The sequence below is a fragment of the Coregonus lavaretus genome, assembly GCF_964263955.1.
Source record: "Coregonus lavaretus genome assembly, chromosome: 32".
Lineage (NCBI taxonomy): Eukaryota > Metazoa > Chordata > Actinopteri > Salmoniformes > Salmonidae > Coregonus > Coregonus lavaretus.
The window spans coordinates 12,980,900-12,999,685 of NC_140019.1; the positions used below are offsets into that span (position 1 = coordinate 12,980,900).

The window sequence follows — 18,786 nt, forward strand, 5'->3', positions numbered from 1 at the left end:
AAAGAATGAATGGGGCCATGTATCGTGAGATTTTGAGTGAAAACCTCCTTCCATCAGCAAGGGCATTGAAGATGAAACGTGGCTGGGTCTTTCAGCATGACAATGATCCCAAACACACCGCCCGGGCAACGAAGGAGTGGCTTCGTAAGAACCATTTCAAGGTCCTGGAGTGGCCTAGCCAGTCTCCAGATCTCAACCCCATAGAAAATCTTTGGAGGGAGTTGAAAGTCCGTGTTGCCCAGCGACAGCCCCAAAATATCACTGCTCTAGAGGAGATCTGCATGGAGGAATGGGCCAAAATACCAGCAACAGTGTGTGAAAACCTTGTGAAGACTTACAGAAAACGTTTGACCTGTGTCATTGCCAACAAAGGGTATATAACAAAGTATTGAGAAACTTTTGTTATTGACCAAATACTTATTTTCCACCATAATTTGCAAATAAATTCATAAAAAATCCTACAATGTGATTTTCTGGATTTTCTTTTCTCATTTTGTCTGTCATAGTTGACGTGTACCTATGATGAAAATTACAGGCCTCTCTCATCTTTTTAAGTGGGAGAACTTGCACAATTGGTGGCTGACTAAATACTTTTTTTCCCCACTGTACACCTGTTCTGAAAGGCCCCAGAGTCTGCAACACTACTAAGCAAGGGGCACCACCAAGCAAGCGGCACCATGAAGACCAAGGAGCTCTCCAAACAGGTCAGGGACAAAGTTGTGGAGAAGTACAGATCAGGGTTGGGTTATAAAAAAATATCAACAAATGTGAACATCCCACGGACCACCATTAAATCCATTATTTAAAAATTGAAAGAATATGGCACCACAACAAACCTGCCAAGAGAGGGCCGCCCACCAAAACTCACGGACCAGGCAAGGAGGGCATTAATCAGAGAGGCAACAAAGAGACCAAAGAAAACCCTGAAGGAGCAGCAAAGCTCCACAGTGGCGATTGGAGTATCTGTCCATAGGACCACTTTAAGCTGTACACTCCACAGAGCTGGGCTTTACGGAAGAGTGGCCAGAAAAAAGCCATTGCTTAAAGAACAAAATAAGCAAACACGTTTGGTGTTTGCCAAAAGCCATGTGGGAGACTCCCCAAACATATGGAAGAAGGTACTCTGGTCAGATGAGACTAAAATTGAGCTTTTTGGCCATCAAGGAAAATGCTATGTCTGGCGCAAACCCAACACCTCTCATCACCCCGAGAACACCATCCCCACAGTGAAGCATGGTGGTGGCAGCATCATGCTGTTGGGATGTTTTTCATCGGCAGGGACTGGGAAATGATGGATGGTGCTAAATACAGGGAAATTCTTGAGGGAAACCTGTTTCAGTCTTCCAGAGATTTGAGACTGGGACGGAGGTTCACCTTCCAGCAGGACAATGACCCTAAGCATACTGCTAAAGCAACACTTGAGTGGTTTAAGGGGAAACATTTAAATGTCTTGGAATGGCCTAGTCAAAGCCCAGACCTCAATTCAATAGAGAATCTATGGTATGACTTAAAGATTGCTGTACACCAGCGGAACCCAACCAACTTGAAGGAGCTTGGTGGGGTGAATAGTTTTGCACGCTCAAGTTTTCTGTTTTTCTGTCTTATTTCTTGTTTGTTTCACACACAAAAAAATTGTGCATCTTCAAAGTGGTAGGCATGTTGTGTAAATGAAATGATACAAACCCACCAAAAATCTATTTTAATTCCAGGTTGTAAGGCAACAAAATAGGAAAAATGTCAAGGGGGGTGAATACTTTCAAAAGCCACTGTATATGTTTGTGTGTGTGTGTGTTTAGTCATTGTATTCACTCTCTTTCTTATCTCCCAGTCAATCATATCCATTATTTCCATTGACTGAAATGATATGCTTCTGTTCCACAGTCCTCTCACATTTACAGTTCATTCAGAAAGTATTCAGACCCCTTGATTTTTTCCACATTTCGTTACGTTACAGCCTTATTCTACAATGTATTCAGTAAAAAGAATCCTCATCAATCTACACACAATAGCCCATAATGACAAACCGAAAACAGGTTTTTAGAAATTGTACCAAATTTATTTAAAGAAAATAACGGAAATATCACATTCAGAGACTTGTCCCAAAGCTACTACTGCATTGTAGCAGAAATACCTTATTTACATACACTACCGGTCAAAAGTTTTAGAACACCTACTCATTCAAGGGTTTTTCTTTATTTTTTACCATTTTCTACATTGTAGAATAATAGTGAAGACATCAAAACTATGAAATAACACATATGGATTCATGTAGTAACCAAAAATGTGTTAAACAAATCAAAATATATTTTATATTTGAGATTCTTCAAATAGCCACCTTTTGCTTTGATAAGTATTCAGACCCTTTGCTATGGGATTCGAAATGGAGCTCAGGTGCATCCTGTTTCCATTGATCATCCTTGAGATGTTTCTACAACTTGTTTGGAGTCCACCTGTGGTAAATTCAATTGGACATGATTTGGAAAGGCACACACCTGTCTATATAAGGTCCCACAGTTAACAGTGCAAAAACCAAGCAATGAGGTCGAAGGAATTGTCCGTAGAGCTCCGAGACAGGATTGTGTCGAGGCACAGATCTGGGTAAGGGTACCAGGAGCTTCGGGACAAGTCTCTGAATGTCCTTGAGTGGCCCAGCCAGAGCCCGGACTTGAACCCAATCGAATATCTCTGGAGAGATCTGAAGATAGCTGTGCAGCGACGTTCCCCATCCAATCTGACAGAGCTTGAGAGGATCTGCAGTGAAGAATGGGAGAAACTCCCCAAATACAGGTGTGCCAAGCTTGTAGCGTCATACCCAAGAAGACTCGAGGCTGTAATCGCTGCCAAAGGTGCTTCAACAAAGTGCTGAGCAAAGTGTCTGAATACTTATGTAAATGTGATATTTCCGGGGGGTTTTTTGTAATACATTTGCTAAAATCTCTAAAAACCTTTTTTTGCTTTGTCATTATGGGCTATTGATGAGGGGGAAAAAACTATTTAATCAATTTTAGAATAAGGCTGTAACGTAACAAAATGTGGAAAAAGTCAAGGGGTCTGAATACTTTCCGAATGCACTGTATTAGTCTTCTGCCAATTAGACTCATTAATGTTCTCTCTCTCTTTCTCTCTCTCTCTCTCTTTTGCGTTCGCTCTCTCTCTCGCACTCTCTCTCTCTCTTCCGCTCTCTCTCTCGTATTCTTTCTAGCCCTCTCTCCCCTCACTCTTCAAAAATACATCAAATGAGGGACTATATATATATATATATATATATATATATATATATATATATATATATATATATATATATATATATATATATTTATTCACCCCCCTCCCCTCTATTATTGTCCCGTCACAAAGTAATGAAAAATCTCATTAATATCAAAACCTGGATGTCAGAACTGCCATACAGCTTTATTAAAGGTCCCTGAGGCTGTCCTCACAGAATAGTGTTTGTCTCTCCATTCAGTCAAATGAGGGGGTGTTCATGTTAATCCAGGGTAAAAATATGGTGTCCCAGAGGAGGACTGTGGGTATTTGATGTTTTGGTTGTCTCTTAAGGGCCAGATTTGCTGGCGCATCACACACGTGCACCGAGGTGCCAGTGGAGTGCTCTCCTTTCATCATCAGTACAGACTCCAGTTCTGAGAGAGGGATGGAGAGAGGGAGGGATTGAGGGAGAGATGGACGGGGCAAGGGAGGGAGGGACTCACTCACAAATTCCCTCATCTTCAGGACTGTCCTGAGGACAAGGGCCAAGTCTACAGCTCTCACACAGAATACACACATGTATACATATAGACACACAGCCTCATTCTCACAGTTTCACTCTCACAACTCACATACAGATTCACACACACACACCCTTCCACACACACTCACACATTTACAACCATGTGACCCCACCATGCCCCCCTTTCACCCTCCAGTCCCCTTGGGGGTTAGTGAGCGTCTCCATCCCCCCTGCCGTAGTCCCTAACTGGGGTGCGGGTCACTCTCCTCTCTACCCTGCCTTCTGGTCCTATAACAACCCTCGAATTAATGACCTGACTGATTGAATAAAGGGCTGTCAGCCATAGAGGCCAGGTCTGGCCACAGTGAGTGTGGATGCCCTGTACGCTCTCTTTCTTGGTGGGAGGGGCATAAGGATGTAATATAGATCCCTCTGACAAGCTCTTCATCACTCCATTCTCATCCCTCCATTCTCATCCCTCCATTCTCATCCCTCCATTCTCATCCCTCCATTCGTCCATTAGTAGATGAGTTTTGGTGGTGGTGGTGGTTTGTTTGTGTGTGTGTGTGTGTGTGTGTGTGTTTGGGGAGCTGGAGTAGCATGAGGCACTTAGCACATTTCATTAGTATCTCTGGCGGAGTCTGTATGTGTCTGATGGTTCCAACACAGCCCTCCTGGCAGCGCCCTCAGAAGGCCATTCCCACTGCTGAGAGAGTGAAGTGTCGCTAAAAGCAAACTTCTCCCTATTCAATTGCCTGGTAAAACGGGAGGAGGGGGATAACAGTTTGTAGCAGTGTCGTAGCTGTCCATGGTGCTGAAAAATGTACAGTCCCTATCAAAGGTGCTGCACTGCCAATCGTCAACCACATTGTAACAGGGTTGAAGGAGAAGAGCAGTGTGGTAGCTGTCCATGGTGCTGAAATACTGCGCTACTGTACTGAATAGCTCTTCTTGGAAGGAAAACCTCTCCTCTTTCTAAGATAAGATCAATCTGTTGTTTTTGCTCTTGACGTCTTTTACTACAGAGCACCTACCTTTCATCTCTCTCTCTCTCTCTCTCTCTCTCTCTCGCTCTGTGCGTGTGTGTGTGTGTGTGTGTTTTCTTGTGGTCCAGGTTGGCGGAGATGGAGAACCAGAATTGTTCCTTCTTCACGGATAGTCTGTCGCCTGATGAGAGTCTGTGAGTACACTGCTACCTCCCCCACACACTGAACCCTTTCATTACAGCCAAGGCCCTGCTCTGAAATATGTAATGTGTGTGTGTGTTTATGAATGAGTGTGTGTGTGTGAGAGAGGGAGTGTATCAGCATGTGTGTACCTGTGTGTATGCCCCTGAGTGTGTGCACACGCATTCAGGGGAGGCTGGGCAATCACATAAAGAAATCAGCAAGTTAATGAAAATGACCCATGGCAATGCATACTCCCCCTTCATCATATAAAAGTCTTTGTGATTAAAGACTGTGGCAGTGGGAGTAAATAGAAAGGGCTGCTGCACAGGAGACCAGAGGAAGGGAAGAATGGTGGGAGGGAGGAGGAGGAGGAGGGAGGGAGTGAGGGAGGCCCATTGAAATACCACAGAACATGATAAGAGCCAGAGGCTGGCTGAAACAAAAACTGGAGGGTGGGGGGAGAAGGGGGCGAGAGAGGTAATCAGGTGAACCCCTCACTAAGGAATGCTATAAACCAACTCAATTCATGAAAGGGCCTGGTCGCAGAGGTGTTGGCCCTGATCAAAGGCTTTGGCTGAGAGAGAAACAGTGTTTTGGGGGTGAGGCATGTGTGTGTGTGTGTGTGTTTTCATGATGAGCACTCACTTACTGCTATAAAAAAATGAAAATTCCCACAAAGGTAGTGGCCTTGATCAAAGGGTTTACTGTGTGTGTTTTTCATGTCTAGAGAAAGAGAGAGAGTGTTTGTATTTACGTGTGTGTGTGTGTTCATCTGTGTTTCTTTGTTCAAGTCAGTGTGTGTGTATTCATTTCTGTGTATATGTGTGGGTGTGTTCATGTCCGCGTGTGTATGTCTGTATGTGCACGTGTGTATTTGCTAAATAGAGAGGGTCATGTCATGGTGTGTGAGGCTGCTAGTTTAATGTGACTGTTTGTATAGTTGTTCAGTGTGCTGCTGCCTGCGAGCTCTTAGCTCTGTGTGTCTCTGTGCTGTTGGAAGACTATTTTGGGTGCTTTGTTCTTATCAGTAGGGCTACTATTCTGTCTCTACTGCTGAGTCCCCTCTTTCTTATGTCACTCTGTTAGCTTGCTGCCCAGTACTGCTGTATGTCTGGCAGTGCTCTGGCTTCATTATTGTCCTTTATTGCTGCATACCTTTGTCTATGCCACTACTTTTTTGTAGAATTTCTTAAGACTGTCTTGAATTTCTTAAGACTGCCAGTGTGCTTGTGCTGATGTGCGTCTATTCTGTCCGTGTGTCTGTTGCTGCCTGTGTGTCTTTTGCTGTCAGTGTGTCAGTACTGCTCCTCAATACCAATGTGTCTTTGGCGCTTTGCTACTGATTTGCTGTCTGTCCTGCTCTGTGGCTGTGCTGTCTGTCTGCTCTGTACCAGTGTGTCAATGGCTCGGTGCTGCTCTGTGCTGTCCTGTCCTGTGCTGTCTTGCTGCGGCTCAGTGTGCTGAGTGTCTCCTGTGATGTGTTATGTGGGGGACTCAGGGATGAAGATCAGTACCTCCTGCGTCACTCCAGCCCCGGCGCCCTGGACCAGGACTCCCCCAGTGGACAGCAGATGCTGCTGGCCCACCTGGACTGCCAGGACAAGGACGAGCTGCAGAGAACGCTGGCCCGCCTGGAGAATGAGAACCGGTGAGAAAATAGAACCTTTAGGTTTTAGAACCCTTGGTCTTATAATCTTTAGAATTGGAACCTTTCGGCCTTACAACCTTTTGGCCTCATTTCGGTCGTAGAAACGTTTGGTCTTAGAACCTTTAGGGCTTATTAGCACCTTTAGGACCTATAACCTTTAGGACCTATAACGTTTAGGACTTAGAACCTTTAGGACTTAGAGCTGTTAGGTCTTACAACCTTACAGGGCCACTACCATGGCCATCATAATCAATCATCTTATGCTTCTGGCACCAAATTTGAGAACTACACATTGGTAGTGGATGAGGTGAGTGCCGCCAGACAACATTAAGATACCTAGTTAAAACCACTATGTTATTATGATCATAGGTTACAATGCCTTCCCAAGTCATAAACACACCACACACAGACTACAAAGTGCACCTGTTAAAGCAGTGGCCCATAAAAGACCCGGCTCTTTCATGTCCTCAAAGCATCCACATAATCACAACACAAACAGAACACTGCTGGGAGTCAAATGAAATAAACAAATGAAATAAACAAATCAAAGGTGTCAGATAAAAACAAGATCTATTGACCCTATGATAGGGTGACTAGTGAATAGAGTATACTATTGTATGATACATTAGTGTGATGGGAAATAAAGGGCTTTGGAACACATTACATTTGATTGTTGTATATTGTGTGTCACTAAGTAAACCCTTAAGTCCTTAAATAAAAGTTCAAATGTAGGGGAGAGGTGTCATGGCGGACTGAACACAGCGGTGCAGAATGCCTCAAGATAAAATGTAATATTTAATATCTGTAAGTTTTACTAAATATTAGCACTTCACTCCACATACTCTCTGGAAATAACCTTCAATCTGGATAACAACACAAAACAAATTATAAGACTAGAGAAATGTATCGACCAATATCACCAATACAATCAACACCCAAACATGTCGGAGAGTAAGCTTGGAGAACCAATCCCCAAAAGAAAACGAGACTCCTCGACAGACACAGACGATTTATGCTTTTCACCACCGGGAATGGTAAGTGTAGAAATGGACTTGCTAAAGTCGATAAATGATAAACTGGGCAGACTTGAACTAGTCAGTAAAGACATAAAGGAGTTGAAGGCCAGCCTCGAGATGAGTGATGAAAAAACTGTGACAATGTAGAAAGAAACAATCAAGCTAAAAGGTACAGTCAATACGATTAAATAAAATGGACGTGAAAGAACTTAAAAAGGAGAACATGTTTCTGAGAGAATCCTTACTTGAAATACAGACTAGGTCTATGAGAGAAAATCTGGTACTTACTGGTATCAAAGAAAAAGAGGGTGAAGATCCCGAAAGTGTGGGGAATTAATGATTTGTTACAGTGCTACAGATCCCAGGCGATACTGTCTTCAAAATCAAACTCGAACGTGTACACCGTTTCGGACAGAGATATGAGCGCCCAATCGTTGCAAAATGTGCATTCTTTAAGATAAAATAATAGTTAAAAGCCTGGGTAAAAGACTCGCTGGCATGAATGACCAGTTCCCGAAGGAAATTGCAGAATGGCACAAAGTTCTGTACCCACTCATCAAGGTTAATAGATTAAAAAGGAAACGTGTAGCTCTCATAGTCAATAAACTGTACATTGATAACCAATTGTTCCAAGACTATTCCATGGCTATTCTAAATATTACAAAGTTCCCATAGAGAAAACAATAAAATACAACAATTGATAAAGAAATAAACTACAAATACACTATACCATTCAAGATAGGAAATGTTGTAAAATAATTAGTATTTGACTTTCTATTTATAGTATTTATAAATAGATAAAATACAGCATTAGAAGAAAGGATAAATATTGAATTAATACATCTTCAAATACAAGGAACTGGAACACAAAAGTACTCAAAATCCTGAAAGGTAGGAATCAACATGGTAGGGATAAAAACAATGTTGTGCAGATATGGGATATACATTTGAAAATAAATAATAAAAATAGTATATTTATTTATTGTCCGAACGGTCCCCTAGACACCCACCTGAGCGACCCATACAGAAGAAATCATTATCTGTTTTATAGGCCTAGTGCAAGTAGCCTTCACATAATACCTCATGTTTTTTTTTACATTTAAGCAAATAATAATCATAATAATAATATGACATTTAGCAGACGGACAATGTATTAAAAAAAAAAAAAAAAAAAAAACTAATTTACATATTTATTCAGACCCTTTGCTATGAGACTCGAAATTGAGCTCAGGTGCATCCTGCTTCCATTGTTCATCCTTGAAATGTTTCTACAACTTGATTGGAGTCCACCTGTGGTAAATTCAATTGATTGGACATGATTTGGAAAGGCACACAACTGTCTATATGAGGTCCCACAGTTGAAAGTGCATGTCAGAGCAAAAACCAAGCCATGAGGTCGATGGAATTATCAGTAGAGCTCTGAGACAGGATTGTGTCAAGGCACAGATCTGGGAAAGGGTACCAAAACATTTCTGCAGCATTGAAGGTCCCCAAGAACACAGTGGCCTCCATCATTCTTAAATGGAAGAAGTTTGGAACCAGCAAGACTCTTCCTAGAGCTGGCCACCCGGCCAAACTGAGCAATCGGGGGAGAAAGGCCTTTGTCAGGGAGGTGACCAAGAACCCGATGGTCAGTCTGACAGAGCTCTAGACTTCCTCTGTGGAGATGGGAGAACCTTCCAGAAGGACAACCATCTCTGCAGCACTCCACCAATCAGGCCTTTATGGTTGAGTGGCAAGACGGAAGCCACTCCTCAGTAAAAGGCACATGACAGCCCGCTTGGAGTTTGCCAAAAGGCACCTAAAGATTCTCAGACCATGAGAAACAAGATTCTCTAGTCTGATGAAACCAAGATTGAACTCTTTGGCCTGAATGCCAAGCGTCACGTCTGGAGGAAACCTGGCACCATCCCTACGGTGAAGCATGGTGGTGGCAGCATCATGCTGTGGGGATGTTTTTCAGCGGCAGTGACTGGGAGACTAGTCAGGATCGAGGGAAAGATGAACGGAGCAAAGTAAAGAGAGATCCTTGATGAAAACCTGCTCCAGAATGCTCAGGACCTCAGACTGGGGTGAAGGTTCACTTTCCAACAGGACAACGACCTTAAGCACACAGCCAAGCCAATGCAGGAGTTGCTTCGGGACAAGTCTCTGAATGTCCTTGAGTGGCCTAGCCAGAGCCCGGACTTGAACCCGATCGAACATCTCTGGAGAGACCTGAAAATAGCTGTGCAGCAACGCTCCCCATCCAACCTGATAGAGCTTGAGGAGATCAGTTTTGTATTTGTAACAAATTAGCGAAAATTTATAAAATCCTGTTTTTGCTTTGTCATTATGGGGTATTGTGTGTAGATTGATGAGTGGAAAAATAAATGTAATACATTTTAAAATAAAGCTGTAACCTAACAAAATGTGGAAAAAGTCATGGTGGAGGCTCAATCAAGCTAGTCGTCTTGACTACTTTCTTATGTCATTCTCGCTGGCACCAAAAGTTTTAAAAGTGTTGATAGGGGACAGAATGCGGTCGGACCGTCAAAGAATTGGCATGTACATTACTCATACAGAATTTCCACGTGGGCGAGTATATTGCAAATTTAATCAAAGCCTATTGGATGATAACTTTTTTTTAACTAGGACAGAAGAATTTATAACTGACTTTTTCTGACATAACATAGGTACAACAGATCCCCTTATTGTATGGGATACTTTTAAATGTGCCTTTAGAGGCCATGCAATTAAATACTCATCTCTAAAACAAAAGCAATTCAGGTCAAAAGAGTCCATATTAACAAAGGAAATAGAAGGACTAACAGTACAGATAGATAGCAATAAAAACTGTACCATAGAGGCAAAGAATACGTTAGAGGAAAAACAAAAAGAAATGGAGGAACTTATTCAAGAAAGAGCAAGTGTAATATATTATAAAAATAAAGTGAACTGGATGGAATATGAGGAAAAAAGCACCAAATTATTTTTTAATCTTCAACATAGAAATGCTACCTAAAATGATTTACTTAAACTTGTTACAAATGATGGAGTCACCCATGATTCACCCCAAAACATTTTTAAAGAGGAAGCAAAGTACTTTAAGCATATGTTTTCGTTTCAGTCTCCTCCATCTCCACTAACCGAAGTTAATTGTATGGATTTGTTTTCTATGAATAATGTATAATTAACAGCTGTACAGAAAGACTCATGTGAAGGCCAAATTACAGAGGAGAAACTTCTTGATGCAATTAAAGCCTTTAAGTCCAGGAAAACTCCAGGGCTTGATGGCATACCAGTTGAGGTATACCAAAACTTTTTTGATGTACTCAGAGGACCGGTATTAGCATGTTTTAACCACTCCTATACAAATGGTTGATTATCAGAAGGTTGATTATCAGAAGGTCTGATTTCATTATTACTGAAACAGGACCCAAGTGGTAAATATAAAGATTCAGTCCATTTAAAAATTTGGAAGCCCCTTACACTTCAGTGTTGTAAAAAGGTATTGTCGGATATTATTATTATCAGACAGGTTTTTTTTTTACATGGATGATACATTGGAGATAATGTAAGACAATTACTGGAAACAATAGAACACCGAAAAATCTGGGAAACCAGGCCTGGTATTCATATCTGACTTTGAAAAGCCTTTTGACAAAGTATGACTGGAATTTATATATAAATGCCTGGAATATTTCATTTATGGAGAATCTCTTATACAATGGGTTAAAGTTATGTATAGTAACCATAGGTCTAAAATAGTAAACAATGGTTACTTCTCAGAAAGTATTAAACTATCAAGAGGAGTAAAACAAGGTTTTCCACTATTGGCATATCTATTTTTTATGGCCATCGAAATGTTAGCTATTAAAATCAGATCCAACAATAATATCAAGGGGCTAGAAATCCAGGGCTTAAAAACAAAGGTGTAATTGTACGCTGATGATTCATGTTTTCTTTTAAATCCAAAATGTGGATCCCTCCACAGCCTCATAGAGGATCTAGATATGTTTTCTAACCTCTCTGGATTACAACCAAATTATGATAAGTGTATTATATTACGTATTATGTAAACAGAGTCAAAATTAGATCGAATATGGCCTTTTCCCATTCACTGAATTTGATACCAGAGGCAACCTTCATAGGTATGATTCATCTGAATTATTATATTTTGTCTTTTCTGCATGTCCCTGACCTTTGGGCCAACACACACACGCACACACACACAAGCGCACACACACATACAGTGGGGAAAAAAAGTATTTAGTCAGCCACCAATTGTGCAAGTTCTCCCACTTAAAAATATGAGAGAGGCCTGTAATTTTCATCATAGGTACACGTCAACTATGACAGACAAATTGAGAAAAGAAAATCCAGAAAATCACATTGTAATTTATTTGCAAATTATGGTGGAAAATAAGTATTTGGTCACCTACAAATAAGCAAGATTTCTGGCTCTCACAGACCTGTAACTTCTTCTTTAAGAGGCTCCTTTGTCCTCCACTCGTTACCTGTATTAATGGCACCTGTTTGAACTTGTTATCAGTATAAAAGACACCTGTCCACAACCTCAAACAGTCACACTCCAAACTCCACTATGGCCAAGACCAAAGAGCTGTCAAAGAAACCAGAAACAAAATTGTAGACCTGCACCAGGCTGGGAAGACTGAATCTGCAATAGGTAAGCAGCTTGGTTTGAAGAAATCAACTGTGGGAGCAATTATTAGGAAATGGAAGACATACAAGACCACTGATAATCTCCCTCGATCTGGGGCTCCACGCAAGATCTCACCCCGTGGGGTCAAAATGATCACAAGAACGGTGAGCAAAAATCCCAGAACCACACGGGGGGACCTAGTGAATGACCTGCAGAGAGCTGGGACCAAAGTAACAAAGCCTACCATCAGTAACACACTACGCCGCCAGGGACTCAAATCCTGCAGTGCAAGACGTGTCCCCCTGCTTAAGCCAGTACATGTCCAGGCCCGTCTGAATTTTGCTAGAGTGCATTTGGATGATCCAGAAGAGGATTGGGAGAATGTCATATAGTCAGATGAAACCAAAATATAACTTTTTGGTAAAAACTCAACTCGTCGTGTTTGGAGGACAAAGAATGCTGAGTTGCATCCAAAGAACACCATACCTACTGTGAAGCATGGGGGTGGAAACATCATGCTTTGGGGCTGTTTTTCTGCAAAGGGACCAGGACGACTGATCCTGGTAAAGGAAAGAATGAATGGGGCCATGTATCGTGAGATTTTGAGTGAAAACCTCCTTCCATCAGCAAGGGCATTGAAGATGAAACGTGGCTGGGTCTTTCAGCATGACAATGATCCCAAACACACCGCCCGGGCAACGAAGGAGTGGCTTCGTAAGAAGCATTTCAAGGTCCTGGAGTGGCCTAGCCAGTCTACAGATCTCAACCCCATAGAAAATCTTTGGAGGGAGTTGAAAGTCCGTGTTGCCCAGCGACAGCCCCAAAACATCACTGCTCTAGAGGAGATCTGCATGGAGGAATGGGCCAAAATACCAGCAACAGTGTGTGAAAACCTTGTGAAGACTTACAGAAAACGTTTGACCTGTGTCATTGCCAACAAAGGGTATATAACAAAGTATTGAGAAACTTTTGTTATTGACCAAATACTTATTTCCCACCATAATTTGCAAATAAATTCATAAAAAATCCTACAATGTGATTTTCTGGAGAAGAAAATTATCATTTTGTCTATCATAGTTGACGTGTACCTATGATGAAAATTACAGGCCTCTCTCTTTCTTTTTAAGTGGGAGAACATGCACAATTGGTGGCTGACTAAATACTTTTTTCCCCCACTGTATGGACTATGGCGCTTTAGCAGACATCTCACAGCATTTACTATCAAAGCTTATTGTGGCCAGTGTGTGTGTCAGTGAAACTCTCAGCTCTTTAAAATGCTGTCTGCTGATGTCTCTGTCCTCTCTCCTATTCCCAGGGTGCTGCAGGGGGAGTGGCGGCGGCTGAAGTGGAGGCATGAGGAGGCAGCGGCGGCGCCCCAACTGACAGAGGGGGGCGAGGAGGGTCTGGGATCGCCCACGGGGGGCCAGCAGGACGAGGAACTCCTGGCCGAGGCGAGGGCCCTCCGGCAGCACAAGACTCGCCTAGAGACACGAATGCAGATCCTGGAGGACCACAACAAACAGCTGGAGTCCCAGTTGCAGAGGCTACGAGAGTTACTGCTGCAGGTAGGGAGGGAGGAAGGAGAAACAAATGGAAAGTGGTAAGAAAGAGGAGGGAAAGAAAGAAACAGATGGGTTGGAAAAGAGGGGAGGGAGGGACAACTTTAGTAAATAGAAAAAGACTAATGACTTAAACTGCAGGTACAGAGACAGGAAGGGAGGGGGATAGATACCATGAGAGACAGAGGGAAATACCTATGGTAAAGAGAGAAAGCGAGAGGGGGATAGACTCAAGAGGGATTAAGAAGCAGAATGATACGGGACTGAAGCTAAAAGGAAGAGAGAAAGGGGAATAACAAAGATAATGGATGGATTGAGAGAAAATATGACACTGCTGTAGAAGTATATGAATGTGCGAATGGGGAAGAGAGAGGGGGAGAGGAAGGACTGAAAGCTAATTTGTACTGCTTCACTAGGGTAGAGAGAGAAAGAGAGAGTGACAGAAAGACATTTCCTCATGTGAAAAGACTTGGAAATTGGTAATAGAGAGCGGAGATTGAAAGAGAGACTGATTTAGTGGGAATAGGGGAATAGGAACAGAGGGACAGAATACCAAACATTCTAAAGTTGTAGATTTTAACTTTCTGTCCACTTCTATGAACCTCCCGACCATATAATGCCAGTCTTTCAATCTCTTCTTAAGAAATAATCATGCACATAAGCTCTTTATATGAGTCAGTTTATAGTTCCAATATGAAGTGATGGAAGTGGTGGAGTGGGGGTGGGTAGTCAACTCTCAGTGTCAACCTCTGTCTTCCTTTGTTCATCGTAGAACTAGGTCTGAATCCCCAGCCAACGCAGCCTTCAGTTTCACTGGAACACTTTGACTTATTTAGTGCATCTACAGCACGTTTACTGTATCCTTCAACCCCAACACATTCCAAGAAACGGTTGTGGTTTTCTGAAGTAGCTGTCAAAATGGGAATTCTGTTGGGATTGATGACACTATTTATTTTCCACCAGCCCAAAGATGACTCGGAGGCCAACGGATCGGAACCTTCGTCCCTGTCGTCTCCGGTGTCAGGGGGAGGCCGTCATGGGGACGGACCCAGTAGAGAGACCACAGACACAGATGCAACGGGTGAGCTACTAAGACAAATATTCCCAAATAGTAGGTCAGGTCCCACTGGTGGGGTGCAAGTTCCAAGAAATTCCTACTGGATTATTGACTGAAAAAACATTGTTTTGTTCATTCTGTGGGCCACAACAACATTAGTTCAGACAGAATGGAATGATTGAGTGTTCCGTTGTCACTCATCTCTGGGGCGGCAGGTAGCTTAGTGGTTAAGAGCGTTGTGCCAGTAACCGAAAGGTCGCTGGTTCTAATCCCCGAGCCGACTAGGTGAAAAATCTGTCGATGTGCCCTTGAGCTAGGCACTTAACCCTAATTGCTCATGTAAGTCGCTCTGGATAAGAGCGTCTGCTAAAGGACTAAAATGTAAAATCTCTCTCTGTATGTGACAGGAGATGGAGATGAGGATCATGAACAGGACACAGTGCAGCAGCTGCAGGAGGTCATAGAGCAGCTGAGAAATGTCTTCCCTTCAGAACCTGGTGAGCCTCTGACCAAACAGAAACATTAACCTGATGAAAACACTGAGTGGGGGGGTTATTTTGGTGTAAAAGGAGACAAATCAGACGGCGGACATCAAGGTCAGAAAATGTTTTTAATGTCCTAACAGGCTCCTCATACTATTGCTAAGATGTCTAGAATAATGGCTCAAAGGAAAATTATTCCTCTGAGTCTCAGGGTTATATAGTCATTCTGAATGATGTACTGTATACATGCCTCAGTTGGTAGAGCATGGCGCTTGCAACGCCAGGGTTGTGGGTTTGGTTCAGTACGCAAAAAGTATGAAAATGTATGAATTCACTACTGTAAGTCGCTCTGGATAAGAGCGTCTGCCGAAATGTTTAAAATAATTATAATATGAGACTGATACAACTTTTAATTTAACTATGAAGACAGTGATACAAAATGACCTTGAACAGAGGCGGAAACAAGATAAGGAATGTCTGAGGAGTGTCTAGAAAGATAAGCTACACAAGTTCTTATCTCAGTGGGGAAATACAATATACAGTGGGGAAATAAAGTATTTAGTCAGCCACCAATTGTGCAAGTTCTCCCACTTAAAAAGATGAGAGAGGCCTGTAATTTTCATCATAGGTACACGTCAACTATGACAGACAAATTGAGAATTTTCTTTCCAGAAAATCACATTGTAGGATTTTTAATGAATTTATTTGCAAATTATGGTGGAAAATAAGTATTTGGTCACCTACAAACAAGCAAGAATTCTGGCTCTCACAGACCTGTAACTTCTTCTTTAAGAGGCTCCTCTGTCCTCCACTCGTTACCTGTATTAATGGCACCTGTTTGAACTTGTTATCAGTATAAAAGACACCTGTCCACAACCTCAAACAGTCACACTCCAAACTCCACTATGGCCAAGACCAAAGAGCTGTCAAAGGACACCAGAAACAAAATTGTAGACCTGCACCAGGCTGGGAAGACTGAATCTGCAATAGGTAAGCAGCTTGGTTTGAAGAAATCAACTGTGGGAGCAATTATTAGGAAATAGAAGACACACAAGACCACTGATAATCTTCCTCGATCTGGGGCTCCATGCAAGATCTCACCCCGTGGGGTCAAAATTATCACAAGAACGGTGAGCAAAAATCCCAGAACCACACGGGGGGACCTAGTGAATGACCTGCAGAGAGCTGGGACCAAAGTAACAAAGCCTACCATCAGTAGTTTGCTAGAGTGCATTTGGATGATCCAGAAGAGGATTGGGAGAATGTCATATGGTCAGATGAAACCAAAATAGAACTTTTTGGTAAAAACTCAACTCGTCGTGTTTGGAGGACAAAGAATGCTGACTTGCATCCAAAGAACACCATACCTACTGTGAAGCATGGGTGTGGAAACATCATGCTTTGGGGCTGTTTTTCTGCAAAGGGACCAGGACGACTGATCTGTGTAAAGGAAAGAATGAATGGGGCCATGTATCGTGAGATTTTGAGTGAAAACCTCCTTCCATCAGCAAGGGCATTGAAGATGAAACGTGGCTGGGTCTTTCAGCATGACAATGATCCCAAACACACCGCCCGGGCAACGAAGGAGTGGCTTCGTAAGAAGCATTTCAAGGTCCTGGAGTGGCCTAGCCAGTCTCCAGATCTCAACCCCATAGAAAATCTTTGGAGGGAGTTGAAAGTCTGTGTTGCCCAGCGACAGCCCCAAAACATCACTGCTCTAGAGGAGATCTGCATGGAGGAATGGGCCAAAATACCAGCAACAGTGTGTGAAAACCTTGTGAAGACTTACAGAAAACGTTTGACCTGTGTCATTGCCAAGAAAGGGTATATAACAAAGTATTGAGAAACTTTTGTTATTGACCAAATACTTATTTTCCACCATAATTTGCAAATAAATTCATTAAAAATCCTACAATGTGATTTTCTGGAGAAAAAAAATCTCATTTTGTCTGTCATAGTTGACGTATACCTATGATGAAAATTACAGGCCTCTCTCATCTTTTTAAGTGGGAGAACTTGCACAATTGGTGGCTGACTAAATACTTTTTTTCCCCACTGTAGGTGCCTGATTCATTGCCTTTAATACATATTGGGCCTCAAGGCAACCAGAGTAAAGGTCAATCCAGTGTGTCCACAGCCAAGCCCTCATCTGTTAGTACAGATTTGGCTATTCTGCATGTGTTCTAAAACACATGATATTCACCCTTAATGGATACTTTTTTTTCCCTCTCTCCTCTTCCAGGAGCCACATCACTCATCTAACCCAGGGCGGGGCCTGGAGTGCAGAGTGATGCCTAATGGGATTCCTGATGGCCCGTGCCCCATATAGCTGCCGTCAGAGGGACAGAGAGTGCACCAGGCCCTTGACCCAAACAGCAGCTCACAGAGAGCTGACCCCTCTCCATCACCCCTGTGGGAGCCAAAGGCTAATGGCTAATGCCAATGTCCAGGCCCAGCCACGCACTATGCTAACAAGCTAAGGCTAATGGATAATGTTAGCGGTGCAGCCAGACACTGTGTTAACCAGCTAAGGAAGCTAACAGCTAATGTTAGCAGCCCAGCCAGGCAGAAACTGTGTTTGCTATGGCTAACGCTAGCAGCCCAGCCAAGACACTGTGCTAACCAGCGTCTTTGTAGTCGCCCGAAGGTGTGAAGCTTTATATCTGTACAGCACAAGGACGTTCCACGAAAATGACTTTTACACAATGCAAAAGGAATTTTCCACATGTTTTGTCCCGTCCGAGTGCCAGTAACTGTTTGCGTATCTCGGTATTTATGTTTGTTTTCCTTTTTTCCCCAATGCGTTTCAAACTTCTATTTTTTTACGGGGTGTTCATGCGCACCAGCGTTGACTCGATTTGGGCCAGGCTGGCTGCATTTCATGCAGCAGTGCTCGGGGGGCTGTGGCAGGCGTACCCAGAGCAGAACAGCGCAGATTGCCGGGGAGCCAGCGGGACCCACAGCAAGCTTATTGACACTGTGGAACTGACACATCATCAGTAAAAAACCCAGGATTTATTTAAGACAGCCAAAGTGCCCGCCAGGCCAGGCAGCGCTGCTTCTGTGCACAGTGAGTTTCACTGCTTCCATCACACGCAGCACGCAGACACATGTACACATTGTTTCAGATGAACGCTCATTCTGTACTAACACACATACACACATTCATATCACACAGGCATACAAAAAACAGATACACCCACATCCACAAACAGTGGAGAGAGAGAGGCCGTGATTTTGCCTCGTAGTGTTCAGGAAGAGGGTCTCGAGTCGAGGACAATTTGTATCGCGGCTCAGTGTGTTTAGCTGAGAAAGCGTCTAGCGTTAAACGCCGGGCCCTCCACTGTGGACTCTGGCTCCTCACTCCCCCTGTGTGCACAGAAGGGGAGGCAGGGTGCCCCAGGCTCTAGAGCTGCTAGACTGCCCCCCCCCCCCCCTCCCAGGACACTAGGGGGGCTAGGGAGGGGCACCACCACCTCC

At 43.1% G+C, this 18,786-nt stretch overlaps 1 protein-coding gene across 1 annotated transcript in view; it reads left to right on the forward strand.

Moving 5' to 3' along the window:
• Positions 1–15,228, forward strand: part of drp2 (dystrophin related protein 2) — a gene marked incomplete at both ends in the record, with an annotated part of 75,751 nt that extends 60,523 nt beyond the window's left edge. Inside the window, 5 exons of the mRNA XM_084149882.1 lie at positions 4,845–4,910; positions 6,398–6,547; positions 13,524–13,773; positions 14,731–14,848; positions 15,185–15,228. Of these exons, the coding sequence (XP_084006008.1) occupies positions 4,845–4,910; positions 6,398–6,547; positions 13,524–13,773; positions 14,731–14,848; positions 15,185–15,228 (628 nt within the window). The remainder of the gene's footprint in view (positions 1–4,844; positions 4,911–6,397; positions 6,548–13,523; positions 13,774–14,730; positions 14,849–15,184) is intronic.
• Between the last annotated feature and the right edge of the window lie 3,558 nt (positions 15,229–18,786).